The 20436-nt window shown below is 56.2% G+C and overlaps 1 protein-coding gene across 7 annotated transcripts in view; it reads left to right on the forward strand.

Moving 5' to 3' along the window:
- NRXN2 (neurexin 2) overlaps positions 1–20436 on the forward strand; it is a 99542-nt gene that overhangs the window by 14900 nt on the left and 64206 nt on the right. For 2 of the 7 annotated variants that reach the window (XM_060102825.1, XM_060102827.1), the window contains exons 3-6: positions 2531–2560; positions 4953–5024; positions 9771–10072; positions 18231–18275. In XM_060102825.1, the coding sequence (XP_059958808.1) occupies positions 2531–2560; positions 4953–5024; positions 9771–10072; positions 18231–18275 (449 nt within the window). The remainder of the gene's footprint in view (positions 1–2530; positions 2561–4952; positions 5025–9770; positions 10073–18230; positions 18276–20436) is intronic. The other 5 variants (XM_060102828.1, XM_060102831.1, XM_060102829.1 and 2 more) reach the window with 4 other exon arrangements.

Below are 20436 nucleotides of genomic sequence, written 5' to 3' on the forward strand. Positions count from 1 at the left end.
CTCAGGCCTAGCTTTCTCCCAGGGACCCAGCCATCCTGCTCCACAGGCCCCTGCCGAGCATCTCCTTTTGGGGATCCTGGTAGCCCCACCCCCTTCCCCCTAGCCTTTTGTAGCGGGGGGAGAAGACCCAGAAGCAGCCAGATAAAGTGCCCTAGGAGAGGACCCTTGGTAATGCCATCCATCACTACCAGCCTCTTCTCCAGTGGCTGGAGGAGGGACTGATGCCACAGGTAGAGGTGGGGAGGGGTGTAAGGAGGGGGGCCGGGGCATGGGGAGGGCAGAGATTTCAGGCCAGGGGGTGAGGCAGGCTTTAGGGAGAGCACCCCCGGGCCAGGCTGGGCTGAGCCTCAGGTAGACGCGGGGCAGGGAACCGGCCTCGCCTGCCTCAAGACGGCTGGTGCTGTCACTCCTGAGGGAGCTGAGCAGCTGGTTGCCGTGGCGACAGAGGGAGAGTGCTGTATGCTAATGAGGCTGGCTGGGAGCTGGGCAGTGGAAGGGTCTGCGAGGCAGAGATACCACTCCTCCACAGCAGTGGTACAGGCGGCAGCGGGGACAGGAGGCAGGTTCACAGGTCCCTCGGCTCCTGGGCCTGGAAGAGTTGGATGAGGGGTTAGGGCTCTGGGTCTGGGTCCTGGATTTAGGGGGTTTGGAAGATGCTGGTAGTTTTGGGGGAGAGGGTGGGGGGCGTTCGGAGCAAGGAATAAGACTTGGTCCAAATGCTTGGGTTCCCTCGGGTTTTGTGGATAAAATCTGTGCCTTCCCAAGAGCTGTTTTGTCCTGAGGCAGCCCTTAGCTGTGGCCCCCTCCCCCGACTGGCCTCAGACCCAGCACTGGGGAGAAACCAGTGTTGCCCGAGACAAGAAGGGGGCAACACGAACCATCTACCCAAATCTTCCACAGGATCCAGGCCCTTGGCCCCCGGCCATGCCCTTCTGGCCTTTTTGCTGCCTTTCTTTCGGGAACCCAGGCATCCTGGCCCTCAGCCTTGCCCCAGAGACACCTGGAGCGCTTTTCCCTATCTTGCATCCTGGTCCCGGCTTTCTACCCCCAGGGCTCACCTCTCACGGCCTCAGCAGCGGGGATGGTTTCCAAGGGTGAGGTGATGCTGCAGGGCTGTTCCTTCCCCATCCTCTTGGCCAGACACCACGGGTGCAGGGATAGGGGAGGGAGGGCTGAGGTTCGGTGGGGCTGGTCATCTCAGGGAGCCCTGGGGTCTCAGCTCAGCTGTGGGGCATGGTGCTGCCAGCCTCTCTGGGGGAGAGTGTTCCTTGGCTGATGCCTTCTGGGGACTGGGGTACTGGTCCAGTGGGCCAAAGTCTCTCCCCCTAAGGCTGAGGGGGGCCCCAAATCAGGGCTGACCAGGCTCTCTCAAGGGACCAAGGCACCCCTGAAAAAAAATCCCAGACAATCTTGCTCTCAGTCTTGGCTGTCGGGCTTCTGTTTTCCCTTTTCAAAATTCAGCTTTTGGGTCACCTCAGAGAGGGCCTGTCCAGAGAAAGGGGGTCCGTAGAATAGTTTCGAATGAGGTGTGTCGACCTCTCAGAGAGCTGGGGCTCCCGCCCATGGGTCTTGGCTGCCCTCTTTGGTCTTTGCTGTCCAAGAGTGCTGGCCTGGACCCCCAGTCCTCCCTATGGAAGGATCCAGGCCCCCATCCTTGCTCCAGTGTTTCCCTAGATTCTGTTTCCTCCAACCTGCTGTCTCTCTAACTTTGTCCTCCTGAATCCCAGTTTCCTCGTAGAATCCGGGTGGGCAGGGTGCCTGTTACCCATTCGGAGGCTGTTGGGAGGGGTGGACCTGGACAGATGCCTTTCCACAGCCCCCTTTGGTGGGAGATTCCCTCTAGGCCCAGGCTCTTCATACCCCCGTCTCCCCGGTCTCTGCCAGGCTCGTGGGGTAACGGGATGGGGTGTGGGGGGGGTTGGATATCCCTCTTGTCTGCTCAATCCCGCGCTAACAGGACACTCTCTCTCTCTCCAGGTGGCTTTGATTTTTGTGTCGTGTTTTATTTTCTCCTCCATCTGAATCGTTTTTCTCGTTGACCGTTTTTTTTTTCTCTCCGCCTCCCGGAAGAAAAAAAAAAGAAAAAAAGAAAAAGGAAAAAGCAGCCCTCCCAGCCTCATGCTTCTCCTCCTTTTCCTTTTTTTTTTTCCGGCAAGAAGAAAAAAAAAGAAACCAAAGTCTCCTCTCCCCCTGCAGTGCCTCCCTGCCCCAGCCCTTCCTCTGGCTCTGCCTGTACCCCCCTCACCCTCTCCGGCGCCCCCCTTCTCTCTCTCTCTCTCTCGCCCTGCTTCTCGTGCCCTCCACCCTCTGTTTCGGCATCGGGCCCCTTTCCTCAGCTCTGGGCTGGGGGCTTTCCCCCGATGTCTGTCACAAGTTAAAAAGGGTTTTTAAATTGTGGCAGCAAAAGCTTTTTTCTCCCCTCTCTCTGGCTGATTTTGATGACTTGTGTTTTCTTTGTTTCTTTCCCCTTTTCTTTCTTTTTTCTTCTTTTATTGTCTCCTTTCTTTCTTTCTCTCCTTCCCTTTCCAAGGTCCGGCTCACCTGACGTTAAACAGCGAAGGTATGGTTTGAAGTTCTGGCTTGGTTTGGATTGGATTGGATGGCCCCCAACCTGCACCTGGATTTTCTGTCCACCCCCCCTTGCCCCCCTTCCCCCTCCTCCACTTGTCCCGCCTCCTTCCTGCCTTCCTACCCCCTTCCTCTGCCTTGTCTTTATTTTATTTGGGCGCTGGGGTGGGTGGGGGCTGGTCCCCGTGTGTGCTCTCCCCTCTCCCACCTCCCCCGACACACGCCATCCACCCTCATCCCACCTTGGTTTCTGACATCAAGAGATGTTTGAACTCCTGCCGTTGTCTCCAGTCACCTTTTTGCGTTTTCCTGATAGTGTATCTTGCTTTTTTTTTTTTTTTCCTTTCTCATGGTGGTGTTTTATTTCCTTCTGCTCATTCTGCTCATTCTTTCTTTTCTGTGAACCCAAATAAAAAGAGAAAAGCATGGGCTGGAGGAAGTGGATTTTAGGCAGCCTCATTCCCCTCACCCTGCCGCTGTGGGATTCCCCCTTTCCACAGCTGTTCCCCCCACCCCCGTACACCCTCACCCTTGTGTCTTTTGGATGTTTCCTGACCCTATTTGACAGATGAGGACATTTAGGTCCAGAGAGATGAAGTGACTTGCTAGTGATTACGCAGCGTTTAATTGGTGGTTCCGTTGGGACTGCTCATCTATTTTTAGCCTCCCTTCCACCGAGTCTTTACCATCTTTAAAAGCCCTGGTGTTGGCAAACCTGGAGACAGACCCCAGGAGTCCTGACTTGATCCCCCAGCTCTGACCTCCCTGTTGCTGACTCCCTCCCAGATCCTCAGGCACTGCTTCCCTGCCCCGGTGGTCCTCTGTTGGGGCTCATCTTCCATAGGGACAGGGTGGTGTCCTTAGCCTGTAGGCAGGAGAAGCCTACAGGATGAAGGCTGGGCTGTGGGGAGAGACTCAGATCGGGAATTTGGGATGGATTTAGGTCTGGGGAGGTAGAGGCCTGGGATTCTTGCAGGGATGTGAAATTATGGTAAGAAATGTGGGGAAAGAGGAAGTTCCGAGTGGGGAGTCAGGGCCTGGTGGGTTCACTCACATCCTTCGTGCGTCTCAGTGCCTGGGTCTGGGTTTGCTGGCTGTGGCTCACCTTTGTCCTAGATGAAGCCCTGAAGGATCCCTAAAGCCACCCCTCCACCTCCCGAAAGGCCACAGCCCAGGTGTTATTCTAGCTTCAGTTCTGGGGATTGGGGTTGGAATAAGGGCCCAAACACGGACTTTTTTTTTTTTTTTTTTTTTTTTTTTTTTGCGGTATGCGGGCCTCTCATTGTTGTGGCCTCTCCCGCTGCGGAGCACAGGCTCCGGATGCGCAGGCCCAGCGGCCATGGCTCACGGGCCCAGCCGCTCCGCGGCACGTGGGATCCTCCCGGACCGGGGCATGAACCCGTGTCCCCTGCATCGGCAGGCGGACTCTAAACCACTGCGCCACCAGGGAAGCCCCCAGGACTTTTAAACTCCATTCTTGGGTTCCCCTTAAGAACCATCTCGTGGGGTCTGGCAGCAGGTGTGGTGCCTGGGAGCCGCTGGTCAGGGCTGGGTGGAGAACTTAAGGCAGCCTGGAGGCCAGACGTGGTGACGCGTGCCTGCGGGACTCTGGAGGCCTGGGCTGGGGCTGCTGGGCGGTGGCGAGCGGGAAGTCCTCCCCGAGAAAGGCCTTCCCACATCCACTGTGAGCTTAGCCAGGCAGGACCTCCTGGTGTGCGCAGCCCTGCTGAGGGCACAGTGGAGGGACAAGGAGCAAACAGAGCGCGTGGCCCTGCCCCTGGGAAGCCCCGCGCCCTAACTGGCCAAGAAGTGGATGAAGGCAACGTTGAGAGCACTCACTGCAGTAAAGGAACAGGTGTAGAGGGAGACCAGCTTGCCTCGAGGATGGGCAAACAGGAGAAGAGGGCTTTGGTGCGGGAACGGGGCGGTTTTGGAAGAGGGGTGCTCTGTCAGGCTGTTGGACTAGTTGAAGAAGAGGAACCTGGCCCAGCAGAGCGCGGCCGAGAGTAGGGGAGAATCTGGCCTGGAGGTCAGGGCCCCCAGGGCCAGAGGTCTGGCCTGTTTGCACATTGTTGGGCAGAAGGGGCTCCTGCACCAGCAGCGAGGCCTCTGCTCCTCCGCTCACCCCCCGCCCCTGGGCAAGAAGGGGGAGGTCAGTGGTCGTGAGTCTGACGGGGTTTGTGGGGCTGATGGTTCCCGGTTTGTCAACTGGCTCCTACCCCAGAGGCCCTGAAGCGAGCGAGTTCCCAGAGCAGCACCCCACCCCGACCCTGTACCTCCAAGCCGGCCCTCTGCCCTGGACAGGGCCCTCCATCACCTCAAGGCTGGGGTGGGACTGGCTGGGTAGCCCCCCTGTGCCTGACTCCCCAATTCTGCTTCTCCAGTAGGGTCCTTACTGTTCTCCGAGGGGGGGGCCGGGAGAGGAGGAGCCAGCGATGTGCACCAGCCGACAAAAGGTCAGTGGCCCCACGGTCCCCAGAGAGCGCAGCCCGCACCCTCTGTAGGCCAACTTCACTTTCTGGAGGGCAGCTGAGTCAACAGAGGCATGTCCCCTTCAACCCCCTCTGAGGTCCACCCGCAGTACCTGCCTCGGTGTAAAAGGCCACAAACCTCCATTTCTTTCCCAAAGCCCAGTTGTCCTGATGACCTCTTTCTAGAACATGGATGTCTTTTTTTTCTTGGCCGCGCTTATCTTAGTTCCCCAACCAGGGCTTGAACCCATGCCCCCTGTGGTGGAAGTGCTGAGTCTTAACCACTGGACCGCCAGGGAAGTCCCCACAGATGTCTTTTTGTGGCAGTTGTTCAGGCCAAAGAACAGGGATGACTAGAAAGTATCTGTTTCTCTGGGAGAGTGGCTAGGCAGCAGGGTCAGCCCCCCATGTAACCATCAAATTCTGCAAACACGATAGGTGTCAGCCCAGGGAGATTCTGGTTGGGAGATGTGGCACTTATAATAAGTTATGTATCACTTGCGTCACCTAAATGACCCTTCACAGCCCCCTGTGGAAGGGCTCATTGCCCTTGGTTTACAGATGAGGAAACTGATGCTTGCCAATGCCCCCGAGGCCAACCCGGGGCCCTTTATCCTGTCTCAGGGCTGTAGGTTTCAAGCTCCTTTTTTTTTTTTTCCTACACTGAGGCTGCCTCTTTCTCTCTCTCTCTCTTTTTTAAAATAAATTTATTTATTTTTGGCTGCATTGGGTCTTTGTTGCTGTGCGTGGGCTTTCTCTAGTTGCGGCGAGAGGGGGCTATTCTTCGTTGTGGTGCGCGGGCTTTTCACTGTGGTGGCTTCTCTTGTTGCAGAGCACGGGCTCTAGGCGTGTGGGCTTCAATAGTTGTGGCACGCAGGCTCAGTAGTTGTGACTCGTGGGCTTAGTTGCTCCGCGGCATGCGGGATCTTCCCGGACCAGGGCTCGAACCTGTGTGAGGCTGCCTCTCTTAAGAGACACTCTCTTCCCTAAGAAGTTTACAGGGCAGTGTAGCAACCCCTCAAGGAGCTCCAGTGGGTGCCAAGCCCTGGGGCTATCAAGTCCCATCCTTTAGTACTTGCTGTTCTGTTGGCCTGTATTTCTTCCATCCCTGCCCTCTTCCCCAACCATTTGGTATCTCTTTCAGCTGACTCTCGAAAAAGCAGCCAGGCCACCACACTGGAAGTCTCCCCCAAACTCCCCAGGCAAACCCAGAAGCTGCTCGGCGTTCCCTTTGTCTACACATCCATTACATCACTCGCCACACGGCGAGTAACTGTCACTTTACCTGTTTGCCTCCCCAACTCGACGGAGCTCCCTGAGGACAGGGATTGGGTCTTTTCGTTCGTATACCCCTGGTGCTTTCCACAGCTCCTGGCACATATGTAGGTGTGCGCTCAGCAGATTTATTTTAAATGGGTGAACGGACTCTGTTCTCAAGGGGCTCACTGATGTTCTAACAAAGAACTACAATAAAGTGTGGTATGTGCAAAGTATAGGGAAAGTGCAGACTTTGTGCAGAGGAGTTAATTTATTCATCGATCTAGAGAGAGAAGCAGCATAGACACACAGAGGAAGTTACATCCCAGCGTGAGAGTCGTTTATTTGTGGAATGGTTTACAGTTTATGAAGCCTCACCTGGTCTGGTCTCTTTCTAGATGCCCACGGCGACCTGTGAGGTCGGCCCATGCTGAGTTCCTTTGTCCTGAGGAGGAAGCTGGGGCTTAGAGATGTTGCCTGTTGGCCAAGGTCACAAAGCTGGTGCAAGAGCCAGCGTTAGTGCCCAGGTCTTCTTTCTCACATCACACTTCCTCTCAAGGGAGCAGTACAAGATGTTACTAGGCAGTAAATGCCGAACGAGCTGAACAGACAGCGCAGGGAGGGGCTGCGGGGGCTGGAGACCTTCCCAGAGGAGGGCTTTGAGCTGGGCCTGGAAAGGAGGCAGCTGCTCTGCACCCCAATGGCCATTAGAGATCCAGGACCGCAGCAACTGGTCTCTAGCTACATTCAGCTTGACTGCGGACACTTGTGGGGCTCCACGTTCCCCGACCCTGGGAGATAAACAGGTATCAGCAATGACCCCCTTCCAGTGCCAGGGGCTATTGGGAGCGGGTAACTGTTCAAGTGCTGCTGGGAGTTGTAGTTCCGGGGTCGTCCGTGCGGTGAGGTTGGGGAGAGCGCCCCCTGCTGTTTCAGGTCTCGCTCCTCTTAGATCTGGTTTGGTGCTCTTCTGAGCGCGGTTGGCAGGGCAGCCGCCACGTGCTTACCTGACACACTAATCCCTAGAGGTCCTACCGCCTCCTCCCCACTCAGGGACTATCTCTGTCCTTCCCACCACCTTGGGTTTTCTTGTTCGCATTTGCTCATCTATTTTCTGTCGCTCTCCCCCAATTCTTTCAGGTTCCCTCTGGCTGCTCCAAGCTTCTTTCCATCCCTGGGCCTACCTGGGTCCGTGGCAGCGACGGGCGTTGGAGAACATGTAGACTCTGGCTCCAGAGTGTCTGGCTCTGCCTTCTCTCCTAGGAGACCAGAGCCAGAGCCCAGTGGAGTCGAGGAATGGCCTCATTTCTCCACTTTGCCTTGGCAGCCGTGGTCCAGCCTTAGACCCGCCTCTCTCCTTTTTACTGGCCTCTTTTGTTCTGTTCCAATCACTTTTTCACGTGGTTGCCTTATTCTTTCCTTTCTTTCTGTTTGACTCTCCCTTTAATATTTTCTTTGACTGCAGTGAAGGTGAGGGAGTGGGAGGGGAGGCCCGGCTTCAGGGAGGGAGTAGGATGCAGAGCAAACTCAAGGTCAAACACATTCCCTTTTCTGGTCCTTGAGCCCCCCCTGCTCTGCCAGTGCCTGGGCAGCAGGCCTGGTTGCTATGGAAACAGCAAGGCCCCGAGAAACCCTTGGCTTCCTTTCCTGGGAGGTCTCTGTCCCCTTTTCCTTGGGGGCCCTCTTCCCATCACCCTTACCTGTCCCCTCCCAGCTTGCCATCGTCTTTATCCAGATTGCTTCCCCGCATCACCTCTTGCTCCGTCACAGCTCTGCGCTGTCTCCATTTCCCTTCTGTCCCTCATGGTCCATCTTTCTCCTTCTCTACATGGCCTCCCTCCACATCGCCAGTCTTTCCCTTCTTGTTTCTCCTTGACTCCTCCTCTTTGTTTTCTGGCCCTTCCCGCTGGAGCCCCAAGGTAGGCAGAGTGGGGCTTGTGGCTGTCCCCATGTGGCCCATGCCCCACCAGCCTCGCTGCCCTGTGACCTCAGGAAACCGGGCCTGGCCAGCTGCAGCGAGTGTGGTGCCAGGCTCTGGGGCAGCAGCTGGTGCCTTGGCATCCGGAAGCAGTGAGGACTGAGTCTGTGGGCAGACTGCCCGGAGGGAGAGCGCGGGGCCGTTGTGCGGGGGAGAGGCATCTGCAGGAGATGCCCCCGGAGAGCCACGGCTTCCACACGTGGCACCTGCTGCTGGGGCCCGGCCCACAGGGGGGCAGGGGCCTCTGAAGGCCGCGTGCGCCCCCCGCAGCGGCATCGTGCCCTGCGGGCCTGTGCTGAGAATCTCTGCACTCCATGAAGGCCCTTGGCCAGCGTCTTGTTCGCCCCCCATCCACCCTGCAAGGTGGGTGGGCCCAGCCGTTGTGCCACCGCCTGCTGGGAGGAGAAATGAGTCACTGTCAGAGTCCAGGTCCTCTGTGCTCCCTTGACTCTATGGCCTGTTTTCTTCCCTCTGTGTGGGCTCCGGCCTGTGAAGGTGTGGGGCTGGGACCCACCTTCCTTCTGCGGAGCCATTGTCACCCACTTACAGAACACTAAAAGTCCCTAAGGCCCTCCCAGTTGTTTTCACTCCTGTTTACAGCGTGCCAGTGGAAGGAGCCCCATGCAGGGCGCTTACTCGTGCACGCACACTCACGCACACACGCACGAGAGCCGGACCTGCCCGTGCACTTTTGCCCCCAGCCATCTCCTGGCACACAGGGTCCCACACCTGCCCTCTGGGGACCCTTGGAGGCTCTCTGCCTAGGACCTGTCTGTGCTGTCCTCTCAGGTTGGACTAGGAAGCTGGGGGGGCGGTGACAGCTGGCATGGCGGCCACCCGTGTCAGCCCTGACCAGTGGCCCACTGCTCCCTGACGCACATCCCTGCCACCTGCATCGCCCTCCCATGTGTCTTCCCCCTGCCTCCTCCACCCCATTCTCCTCATCTGCTCACTGCTACGAAGTAGGCCTACTAGTCCCATCCCATGTGGTGAGGCCTCAGACTGTCCCCAGGCACGGAGAATGGCCATCACTGAAGAAGAGGCGGGAGGGGGAGGTGGGCTGCACTCAGGAGACCCTTGGTGCCCCGCCATAGGGGGCACTCCGGGAAGATGTCCGGTGCAGTTTCCTATTGCTCTACCACATCCTTTTGTTAAGGGGGTGGCCGATGGAGGGCCAGTGGGGGAGGAGACAGTGAGAACGTCTGCTTCGCTTGGCCGTGTGGCAGCTTAGTTGTCAGCTGTCAGTGTGAGAGCCACTTAGCAGCCTCCTGCTTTGGAGACAGACGTGGGGGAAGCTGACTTCTGACAGCAAAGACGGCAGGGTCCAGAGAGGAGGGTGGACAGCACGGGGAGGGGAGAGAGCCTAAAGCTTGCAGTTGGGATTGAGGGGCTCCCGGTGTCCAGGACCTGCGCCTGGGTGGCTGGAGGGGAAGAGGGAGGGTCTGGAGTGCCCTGCCCCACTCAGCCCTCTCCCGTTTCCCCACCGCGGCGTCCAGGCAAGGAGGAGTTTGTGGCGACCTTCAAAGGCAATGAGTTCTTCTGCTATGACCTGTCACACAACCCGATCCAGAGCAGCACGGACGAGATCACGCTGGCCTTCCGCACCCTGCAGCGCAACGGGCTGATGCTGCACACGGGCAAGTCGGCCGACTATGTCAACCTGTCCCTCAAATCTGGGGCCGTCTGGCTCGTCATCAACCTGGGCTCGGGAGCCTTTGAGGCCCTTGTGGAACCCGTCAACGGCAAGTTCAACGACAACGCCTGGCATGACGTCCGGGTCACTCGAAACCTGCGCCAGGTAGGGGGAGCAAGAAGGCTAGGGGCCAGCTGTATCTGGGACAGAACGGGAGTGGGGAGAGCGGGCTGCCTGGGGTGCGGGGGCGAGGTGTCAGGGCCAGCAGCAAGGCGTAGTTCTGAAGAAGGTTTAGGCCGTGGGTGGGCTGGGAGGGTCCAGGAGCGCAGCTGCAGTGAGCAGGCTTCAAGGACCAGGATGCTGCACTAGGGAGGAGGCTGCCCCGGGGCCGGAGCCCGGAGCCTGGCTCCGATTGGTGCCAGGGGCTGGGTTCAAGGGTTGGGGCTGAGGAATCAGGTAATCTGGCAGGAGGGCGATTGGGGGGCTGGGAGGAATAAGATAGAACCTGAACTGGCGGGGCCCTGGGGGGCTAAGGGATGGGGAGGCTCTGGCCAGACTCTGGTTGAGTCGGTGTCCCATTAGGGCAGGAAGACTGGGCCATGTGGGGTGGGGTGTGGCCTGCCCTTAGACGGGGCCTTTCTAGGGCAGAGGCAGGCCTGGGCTCAGAGCAAGGTCGGGGCAGCAGGCCTGAGAGGGGAATGGACTGGCGAGGTGCTTGGTCCTGCCTCTCGTCTGGGCAGTACCCTCTCCTGTCCCTTCCTGTCCCTCCGAAGGGGCGCAGGCTCTCCCACGGGTCGGTGGCTGTCTTTCCGTGGCTTCCAGGCCAGCCCATGTGGGAGCTCAGGAGACTCTTGGGGCAGCCCCTGCAGGCAGGACAGTGTCCTCAGCGTCCTCTCAGCTCCATCTCCCAGACTCTCCCCCACCCCGGGAGTTGATACTTCTGGGCATCGGCGCTGTTCTCTCAGTGCAGTGGCCTCTTTGCCTCTCACAAGGCACAGGGTGGCTATGGCAGGCGAAGCATTCCCTCTGGCCGGGCTTCTGCTTGACAGCAGCCTCCACAGCTTGTTTCCAGCCCTGAGAAGTTCCCGCCTCAAGCAGAGTCCAAGCCAGACCCTTCTTCCAAAGCAGGAGAAGCCGCTGTGCATCCTCAGTGGCTCCTGGCTCCACCTTCTAACTCCGTGCCCTGATCGCTTGGCACCTGAGGCCCAGGTGCCCAGACTCTTGCTGGTCCTTCTCTCTGGGTCCACCAGTTTCTGTAGCTGGTGGCAGGGACCCTTTTCCAGCTCCACCCCCAGCAAGCTCAGTGCAACCAGGAACACAGAGCCTCTATGCCCTGGGAGGTGCTGTCTTGGCTGGTTTGCAGCCCTTCTCTTACTAGGTATCTGCTCTGTATTTCCTGGTTCTAGCTGAGCTTCCTGGTGGCTGAACTTCCGATGTCTCTCCTCTTTGTCACCTGCCCTCTCCTCCTCCCCTTCGTCCCCCGAAAGGCTCGTGGTGGCCGGGGGCGGGATTCCGGCTGACCTCACACTGTTCTTACCTGCTCTTCTTCAACCCACTGAATGAGGATCTAACGGGGAGTCCCCCTCCTCTGGCGCCTTCCCCTTGCTGTAGGGACACTGTGACTAATCCGCCTGCTCTTTCTGAGCCGCTGCTCCCTGCTGCAGTCGGGCTCCCACCCAGGCACCTGCTTTCAGTGCGCCCCGAGCACTCCTCCGCAGGGTGGTGCCCCCTTCATGTCGCATCATCCCCTGACCCTGCAGGAAGGCTGTCTTGTGTTGTCACCACCGTCTGAGCAAACCTGAGTGTTTGCGCTGTTTGTCATACTTTTAGGTGCCACCCACATTTACTGCAGGGGTGGGCGGAGTTGGCTTCTTGCTGATGTTCCCTCCCCAGGACCAGCACTGTCACCTGGTACCACCTTTGGCAACACACTGCAAGCCCAGAGTCCCTATCCACGTGTCCTTTGGCCAATATATTGTCCATCTATACTGGGTACTGAGGGGAAAAAAACATGGGCCCCGCCCTCCCAGCCCTTCGGCTCTTGAGGACACAGGATGAGTCTGTTAAAAGTGAACAGGGCAAAGCCACACAAGGGCCAACTGAGCGGCAGGAATCTCAAACGTTCTAGGAACTCGAGAGACCTAGAGAGGAGGGAGAGGTCTGTGACCAGGGAAGGCGGGAACGCCATACGGAGGTGGGGAGGCCTGCCCTCATCAGTACTGAGTGTGGACAGGGACCCATAGTAGCCTCTTCCCGGGGCTCACAGAGTCCTGGGTCTGAGCTGGTAACTGGTGACCACGTCCCCCTGGCCTGCTGTACCGGATGGGTCAGAGCAGAGTCAGGTCATGTTGACCTGAACATAAGCCTTCGGGGCCAAAGAGGGTGTCTGCTTTAAGACTTCGATTGAGAGGTCTCCTTAGAAAGGGTTTCTGGAGAGATTTATTTGACTCCAGTCCACATCTGTAAATATGAGCTGCAGCCCTTTTTTGGTCATTGTGACCATCAGGGGGATGGAAGGGCAGCCCTGAGGCTGTGCTCTGGCTTCATTGCCCTTGCTCAGGGCCTAGCCTGTGACCAAGTCCGTCCTCACCAGGCCCTTTGAGTGCCTGCCTTTCAGGGCTTCTAATAATTTATCGGGTCCTGTTGTCCCTAGAGCAGTGGTTCTCAACCGAGGGCGGAGCGCCCCCCAGGAGACACTTGGCAATGTCTGGAAGCATTTTGGGTGCCACAACTTGGGGAGGGTGCTACTGGCATGTAGTGGGTAGAGGCCACGATGCTGCGAAACATCCCACAATGCACCGGGCAGCCCCACAGCAAAGAATTATCTGGCTCCAAATGTCAGTAGTGCGACGAAGGGGAGAAACCCGGTGCAGACACATTTATACAGGGGCCACGTGGTGTCCTGGGATTGGAAAGATCCTTTTATGATCTTAGGAGTGACGTTGGGTTGGGAGTGGCCAGGAGCAAAGACGGGGGTGGGGGGGTGAGGTAAGAAATGACATCTGCTCTGCTTCTGCCTTTAGGGTAGATGGCTGGGATCTGAGGACACTGGGATCCACGTTGTTTTCCCCAAGTGATTAGAACAGCCGGGGAGACTGCCTCCTGGGGAGAGCCTGCCCCAGGACAAGCACTGAGGGGTCTCCCTTCCTCTTGGTCCTGCAGCTTTGGGAGACTGGAAGGAGGCAGAATTTCACCCCCTCCCCTGAACCAGATAGTGATCCCCGGAATCATCCAGAGACTCCTAGAACATTGCAGTCAGGACCAGAGGACACCTGACTGAGACCACATCCCGCTCTCGCCCTCCTCTCCCTCCGAGCCCAGCCTTGAGGACCCTGTGCCTGGTGGTGTCTGTTGGGGGATCTTTGCAGGAATAATTCCCTCTGAGGATTCCCTGAGGCCTTTTTTTTTTTTTTTTTTTTTTGCGGTACGCGGGCCTCTCACGGTCGTGGCCTCTCCCGCTACGGAGAACAGGCTCCGGACACGCAGGCTCAGTGGCCATGGCTCACGGGCCCAGCCGCTCCGTGGCATGTAGGATCTTCCCGGACCAGGGCACGAACCCGTGTCCCCTGCATTGGCAGGCGGACTCCCAACCACTGCGCCACCAGGGAAGCCCCCTGAGGCCTATTTTTAATCTTGGGCCCACCCTCCTCCCACACCCAGTATGCCTCCCCCCACCATGCAAGCCGAGTGCCAACCCATTTCATCACTAGCCAGCACGAACTCTGGAAGACAAGCTGGCTCCCAAAATATCATGTGGAGCTTCCACCCGCCCAGCTCCCATGAGGCCGTTCCTCAATGGGGAGATTTTCAGGAGCCCCCCTGGGCCCCAAGGAGGGACATCCCCCAAGGCTGGGGCCTGGCAGGCACTTGGGACTCCCTCCCCTTCCGGCCTGGGCTGCCCTGTCTCTCCAGCCTGTCACATGCCCCATCTTAGGGCCTAACTGTGGTGCTGTACACAGCCTGTCTATACTGGCTTCCCGAGCTGCCCACCTCATTCCCACAGAGCCCCCGCCAACACCACCGTTCACCCTCCTTTCCACCGGGTGAAACCCTATAGCTGGGGTTTGAGTCGGACAGACTGGGTTCAAATCCCAGCTCTGCCGCTAGTTGGAGTGACTTGAGGCAAGTCACGTAACCTCTCTGTGCAAAGTGAGAGGGGCCTTTGAGGACTAACTGAGGTGGTGGCCTGTGCCTGGCGCCGCGTGAGCAGCGGAGGCCTTGCTGCCATCCTTATTGTTAGTTGTGGGTTTTTTTTTTCCAATCCTTCAGGCCCAGCTGAACTGCCACCTTTTCTGTAAGGCCTTCCTTGATCCTCCGGGTCCCCTGGCCAGTCTCCCTCTTTGCTGTGTTTTGGCCCTATCATCACACTCCGTCTGCATGGTCAGTAATTTGTGTTCACCTCTTTTCTCTATTTCTACATGGTAAGCTCCTTGAGAGCTTAATACCAGCAGCTACTGAGTGTTTTTATTTGTTTTTCTAGTGGTTTTGCTGGTTCCTTTGGGCTCTTTCTTGAAGCCAGTTGGTGAGGTTTTGGACATGAGGATCCAGCAGATCTATTTCATACGAGCCCAGAAATATCTCTTGTCCTCTGGGAAAAGCTCCACCTCACTTTACTCTCCCACCCCCCCCAGAGTCTCCTCAGGACCTGTCCCTTTCTTACAGCATTGTTCAGATTGCACCCTCACATCTCTCCTCCTCCAGAACCCCCAAGTTCAAGGGTCTCTTTTCTCTTTTGTATCTCACCTAACTTTTTGAACAATCCTGTGAAGTGGGAGATACTCCTATTTCACCAGCGAGGTTGAAGAGCTGGTCCAAGGCTGTCCCGCAGGGAGTGGGAGGACGGGAGTCTGACTTCATTTTTCTGCCTCCCTGGAGGGCCTGGCTGTCGGCCTGGGTGCGCACCGCTAAGGTGCCTGTCGTTCGTCTCGTGGTACCGCATTCTTGGGTGTTCCGAAATCTCGAAACATCTAAATGTTCTGCTTGTCTCTTGGAAAAATGGGCCCCTCTTATCTCTGAATCCTCTTTTCTTTGTCCTGAGCGTCTCTTGCTCAAGCTCCACAGAGATGCCTTCAATCAGACTTTTGTGATTTGTGCGTTTGATCCCCTTCTTGGCTTTCTTGAAGGGCTGGAGCTATGCCGATAGATCAAGGTGAAGATGGGGTAAAGTTCTGTCAAAGGCCCTTGGCCATGGTAAGTTATACTTGCTACAATGACTGACTTCTTCCCTCTGTGACTTGATGCCCTCCTCCCTCATCGTGGACTGTCTTCCTTGTGCTCCTGGGCTCCAGGAGCCCTCTAGCTGTTTCTGTGGGTGGGGCAAAGCTTTCCTTGCTCATTTGTTAGTCTGAAGCCTCAGCCCTCCCGATCCCGGCATTGGGCAGGCGTGGGCTGCTGCGTCACAGGTGCCAGGATGGGTTCCAGTGGAGGCTCCACTCTAGTATTTGGCCACAATTGCCCCCTCGGGCATGATCACCATGGACCGGGTTCTGGATCTGCAACCTAGGTCTAGAGGGGCCCCGTCTCGCCCACCACAACCTTGCTATTTATCAGAGGAAGCCCAGATCTCTTGACACATCAGTGGAAGGCCCTCTCAATCTTGTTTCTTTCTTTCTTATTTTTTAATTTGGCTGTGCTGCCCGGCTTGCAGGATCTTAGTTCCCTGACCAGGGATTGAACCCGTGCCTTTGGCAGTGAAAGCGTAGAGTCCTAACCGCTGGACCACCAGGGAATTCCCTCAATCTTGTTTCTTAATTCACTCTTGTACTTGTTAAAAATTGAAGTTGTTGGGCTTCCCTGGGGGCGCAGTGGTTGAGAGTCCGCCTGCTGATGCAAGGGATGCGGGTTCGTGCCCCGGTCCGGGAAGATCCCACATGCCGCGGAGCGGCTGGGCCTGTGAGCCATGGCCGCTGAGCCTGCGCGTCCGGAGCCTGTGCTCCGCAACGGGAGAGGCCACAACAGTGAGAGGCCCACGTACCGCAAAAAGAAAAAAAAAAAATTGAAGTTGTCCATGAAAGTCGAAAACTTATTTTTTCCTTGTTTTAGTCTCCACAACCAGTTCTAATTAAAAAAGAGTAGTAGCTGGATTTTTACCTCCCATGCCTTTTCCCCACTATCTTGTTTGACTAGTGCAGTGATACCAGAGCACTTGTACCTTTTTTGGTGCCATGGGTTTAGCTGCCCTGAAGCTAATGGTTCCTTGTCCTGACTAGTTGGCCTCTTCATTTCCCAACGGTCCTACTGGCTGATAGGACCAATCCTGTACCACGTGTTATCCCCTGTTCCAGTCTCTGCATCTGCAGTTAGACTCTTGTCTTCTGCTATGTAAACTGTTTCTGCATCACTAATAATTAACATTGGTTATTTAGCGCTTCTTCTAGCTGCTTAATATTGAATTCTGTTATTTTTAATGATACAAGGTCCTTATTAATTGTCTTACTGAATTAGTCCTGTGCCCACTGGTTATAATAACTCTCTAAGTAATGGATCTGTCTCTAGAAGACCTCTCCTTCTCACAGTCACACTCTCGGGCGCACAGTTTAGTATTTGATGGACATCAGGCAGTAGTGTCCCAATATCTCTGATACACTAAGTGAAGCTGCCTCAGCCCCTTTGCCATCTCCTCCTCAAAGGGTAATTCTGAAGGTGGTTCTTTGACCATGAGGAGAGGAAATGAACATAAAGCCACATGGGGGCGGGGCCTCTAGAGTCTGGGGTAGAAGAAGCTGGCTTATAGTTTACAGAGGAGTAAGGGATTTTAGAGGGAGGTGGGCCTCTCTGTTCCTTTTTATGGTGTGGTATGTGGGGGGAGTGAATTTTTGCTGCTGGCTGTGGGGAGCGGAGGCGCGGGGGTCTGTGGGTGTGTGTGGAAGGAGGCTGGGCTGCTGGGAAAGCCTGACCAATTCCAGGGACTTATAGGAGTGGTGGTGGTGAGGGGGTACTTCATTCTGGGGGGAACAGCTGCCCAGAGGAGCATAAGAGAATAGGGGGTGATTGAAGAACTGGGGGAAATTTGGGGGAAATATGGGCTCTGAAAGGTCAGTTTAGGCAGGAAGGAGGAGTCAGTTCTTGGTGGGAGGGGGAAGGGGGGAGGGGAGGGAGGAGGTTTTGGGATGATTAGCTCTGATGTGAGAGTGAGCTTTCTGCCAGCCCATGGAGGGCAAGTTTCCTTTTCCCTGTTCTGGTGGTAACTTGCTCTCTCTTCCTTTCTCAAGGAACAGAAATGGGAAGAAAAAAACCCAACCCTTCCCCCCAACCCCCGCGAAAAGCAGAGCTGCCCCTCCCCCCACCATGACTCCCTGGATCTATTTGCTATCCTCCATCCCCAGGAAAAGCAGACACCCATATCCCCTCCTATGCTCCCTGGGAACACCTTCTCCTTGCCTCCAAATGAAATTGCCTCTCGTTTGAGCCAGTCCTGGGATTCTCTGGGGGCCTTGGCCACTCTTCTCCCAGTCTGACAGCCAGCTGGCCCATCACCAACCAGTTAACCCATTAACTCGACATGGTCACTGGTCAGCCAGTTGGCCACTATCAACTTGCTCTTTAGCCAGTTCTCTGGAAAGCCATCTGGTTGACCAGTTAGCCAACAAACCCATCCGTCCATTCCCTGAGTCAATAGCCCATCCCTTTCTCACACCCCTGTTCCCCTCCCTCCCTTCCCCTCAACTCCCTAACATTTCAGCCCATAGGACTTACTAATACTGCATAATTGGGTCTGCTTCTTAACCGCCTGCCTTCCCTCTCTCACCTTCTGTTGGAAAACCCCGTTGCCAACTCTGTGTGTGTGACTAACACGCTTATAACCTGGGGGACCAAGGGATGGGCAGGGACAGGTGGGGCAAGGTATGAGTGAAAAAACGAACTAACCTTTCTGTCTCATCTGCGGAATGTCGCCATCTTTAAGTCTTTGCTTTCCTGGTCCAGTTCTTTTGTTGTTTTCTTCTCTACTAACCAAGGTCTTTAACTGTTCCCCTTCTCTGCAGCCGGCTCTTCCCGGAGGGGATGGTGGCGGGGAGAGGAATCCAGAGGAGGGTTGCGGGGGTGGGGGGGGTGGGGGATTGGGAGAAGGGATTTAATTTTTGTGTGTGTTTTATTTCTCCCTCCCATTACAATTTAATTTTCTTTAAACAAAATACTTCAGCTGAGCTTAAGGTGGGAGGGTCTGAACAGACAACCAAACATATATGGATATATATTTTTCCTCCTTCCTTGAGTTTCACAGTTGGTCATTTTCTTTTTCTTTTCTTTTCGTTCTGTTCTTTTGTTGTTGTCTTTGTTGTTTTCTTTGACCCCACCCACCCCCTCCCCCATATCTCCGGTGAAGCACGCAGGCATTGGACACGCTATGGTAAACAAACTGCATTATCTGGTAGATATCACTCTAATTGTCTTACCGTTTGGTTTGCCGTGGGTTTTTTTAACTGTTCGATTCTGCCTCTTTCGTTTCCTTTCCCCGTTTGGTTTTGGTTGTTTTGCTCTTCCAATTGTTTTCTGCGTCCTGGACAATCTTTAGATTTTGCTGCTCTCTTTTAGTTTTCCTCTTTCCCTTTTCTTTTTTTTTTGGTTCAAACTCAAATCCAAAAGACAAACGGAAATCGAGGAATTTGGTCTGTCCCTGCCTTAACCCCCCACTTCTGAATTCAGATTCCTGGCCAGAGAGACCTGGGGCAGGCCCCATGTTCATCGGCTCTGGTTAGACCAGCCCCGATGCCAGGCTGCTTATTTTATTGCTTTATTTTGTTCCTTTCCTCCCCTGCCCCGCCCCTTGTTTCTTTTCTTTGATTTAGTTTCTTTCTTGGTCTCCTGAAAATCCATGGAAAACACCATCCCATGACATGCTACGCTCTGCTGACTGTCAGCTCCCGGACAGGCCCCTTGAGTTGGGGGAGGGGGCTGGGGGTGAGGCCTCCAGTGGCAGCCAGCTCCACAGGCTGCAGCGAGGGAGGTGGCCTTGGGGGATGCAGAGCCGTCTGGGGCCGGTCCAGAGCTCCTTCAAATCACCATTCATACCAGTTTAGGAGCTGCCCCATGCTGGCTGCCAGGGAAGAAGCGGCATCCCCTCCCTCACTTCTCAGTCTTGAGGGGTCCTGGTTCCGTCTCCCCCGACATCTTGCATGGCATGAATGGTCTTTTCCCCCCACCAGGGACAGCGTCCAGTTCCCCCACCACTCTGCTGCTGTGACTAACACTGTGTCTCACACTGTCTTCCTTCCTTCCCTTCCATCTCCTGTCCCCTGTCTGCCCCCTGCCTGTCCCGCATGGCCTCTGACCGGGGTTGGTTCCCTTCCCTGTTGAGGGGGTGAGAGGAGGAGGCCCAGCTGGGGTGAAGTCGGGGTACTTGTCGCCAAGCTCCTCTGTTTGGGTTGGGCTCTGTCCCGGTGAGTGTTGGTGTGGGTGTCTGTGTAGACACAGCTGGTGTGTGTTGGTGTGTGGGTGCGACTGTGTGTAAATGTTGGTGTGACATTTAGGGGGTGTTAGTGGGAGACTGTACTGTGTATTTGTGATTCTCTGCTGGTGATTCTATAAGTGTAAACGCCGGTGTGAGCTGGGGGCTGCGTGACTGTGTGCTTCTGAGCTGGTGAGGCCTCTTAGGGGGTGGGCTGTGGGGACAGGGAGGGCAGGGGCAGGGGAGGAGCTGAGGCTGGCCCTTTGCTCCTTGACTCACCTTGGAGTGTACGCCTGCAGGCCCTGCTGTGCGCCATCCCCCGGGATTCCCTCCTGCCTGCCCTGTCCTGGCTCTGCAGCAGCAGGCGGTTAGTCATTGCCTATTAATAATGCAGAGTGACTGAGCACCAGGCTGGGGACCCTGCAGTTGGACGTGTCTGCTCCCACGGGGCCCATGCTGCTTGGGGCAGCTGCCTGGCCTTCCCAGCCTCCCAGGTCTGCGTAGCTGCCTGTCTGCAGAGGAGGGAAGCATGAGAGCTGAGGCTCCCTGTCTGAGTGGCTCCCCCACCTCCCCAGGAGGATGTACCTCTGAGGCCACATCTGGCCTGTCCTGATACTCTTGCAGGTCTGTGTTTCCCTGCACCCACAGACCTGTGGTGGTCCCGTCCTTTGCCCTGTCCTGAGCTAGTGCCCGTGGCCACGGCCAGCCTAGCCCTCCCCAGTCCAAGACCTCATTGGGCCACTCTGTCATCCCAGTGTTTAGGTGGAGCCATGTGGTGGTCCCAGCACGGCCCCTCCACGGGCCTTGTTCTCCAGCTGCTGCTGCTAGGAGTTCGCTGCTGCCCACACCTCAGGCCAGGCCACTGAGTACCTGTTAGGAGCTGGGCATTTAGAGCTCTTTCTTTACAGAGCTTCACTAGACAGCTGAACTGTGACTTTGGGGACAGAAGGGAGGCAAGGTAAAGCCAACCCCTGGGGATACCATCTGAGAATCAGGGCCCTACAGACCTCCCCTTCCTTCTAGTCTCAATTCAGTTAAAAACTGTGTGAACTGGGGCTAAAGCTGTTTCCTCAGCTACCAAACGAGCTGCTGATATACCTGCATTGCCTATGTCATGGGATCAGTGTGAAGATCAAGAAGGGGA

Source organism: Mesoplodon densirostris, chromosome 7, assembly GCF_025265405.1.
Source record: "Mesoplodon densirostris isolate mMesDen1 chromosome 7, mMesDen1 primary haplotype, whole genome shotgun sequence".
NCBI classification, from domain to species: Eukaryota; Metazoa; Chordata; class Mammalia; order Artiodactyla; family Ziphiidae; genus Mesoplodon; species Mesoplodon densirostris.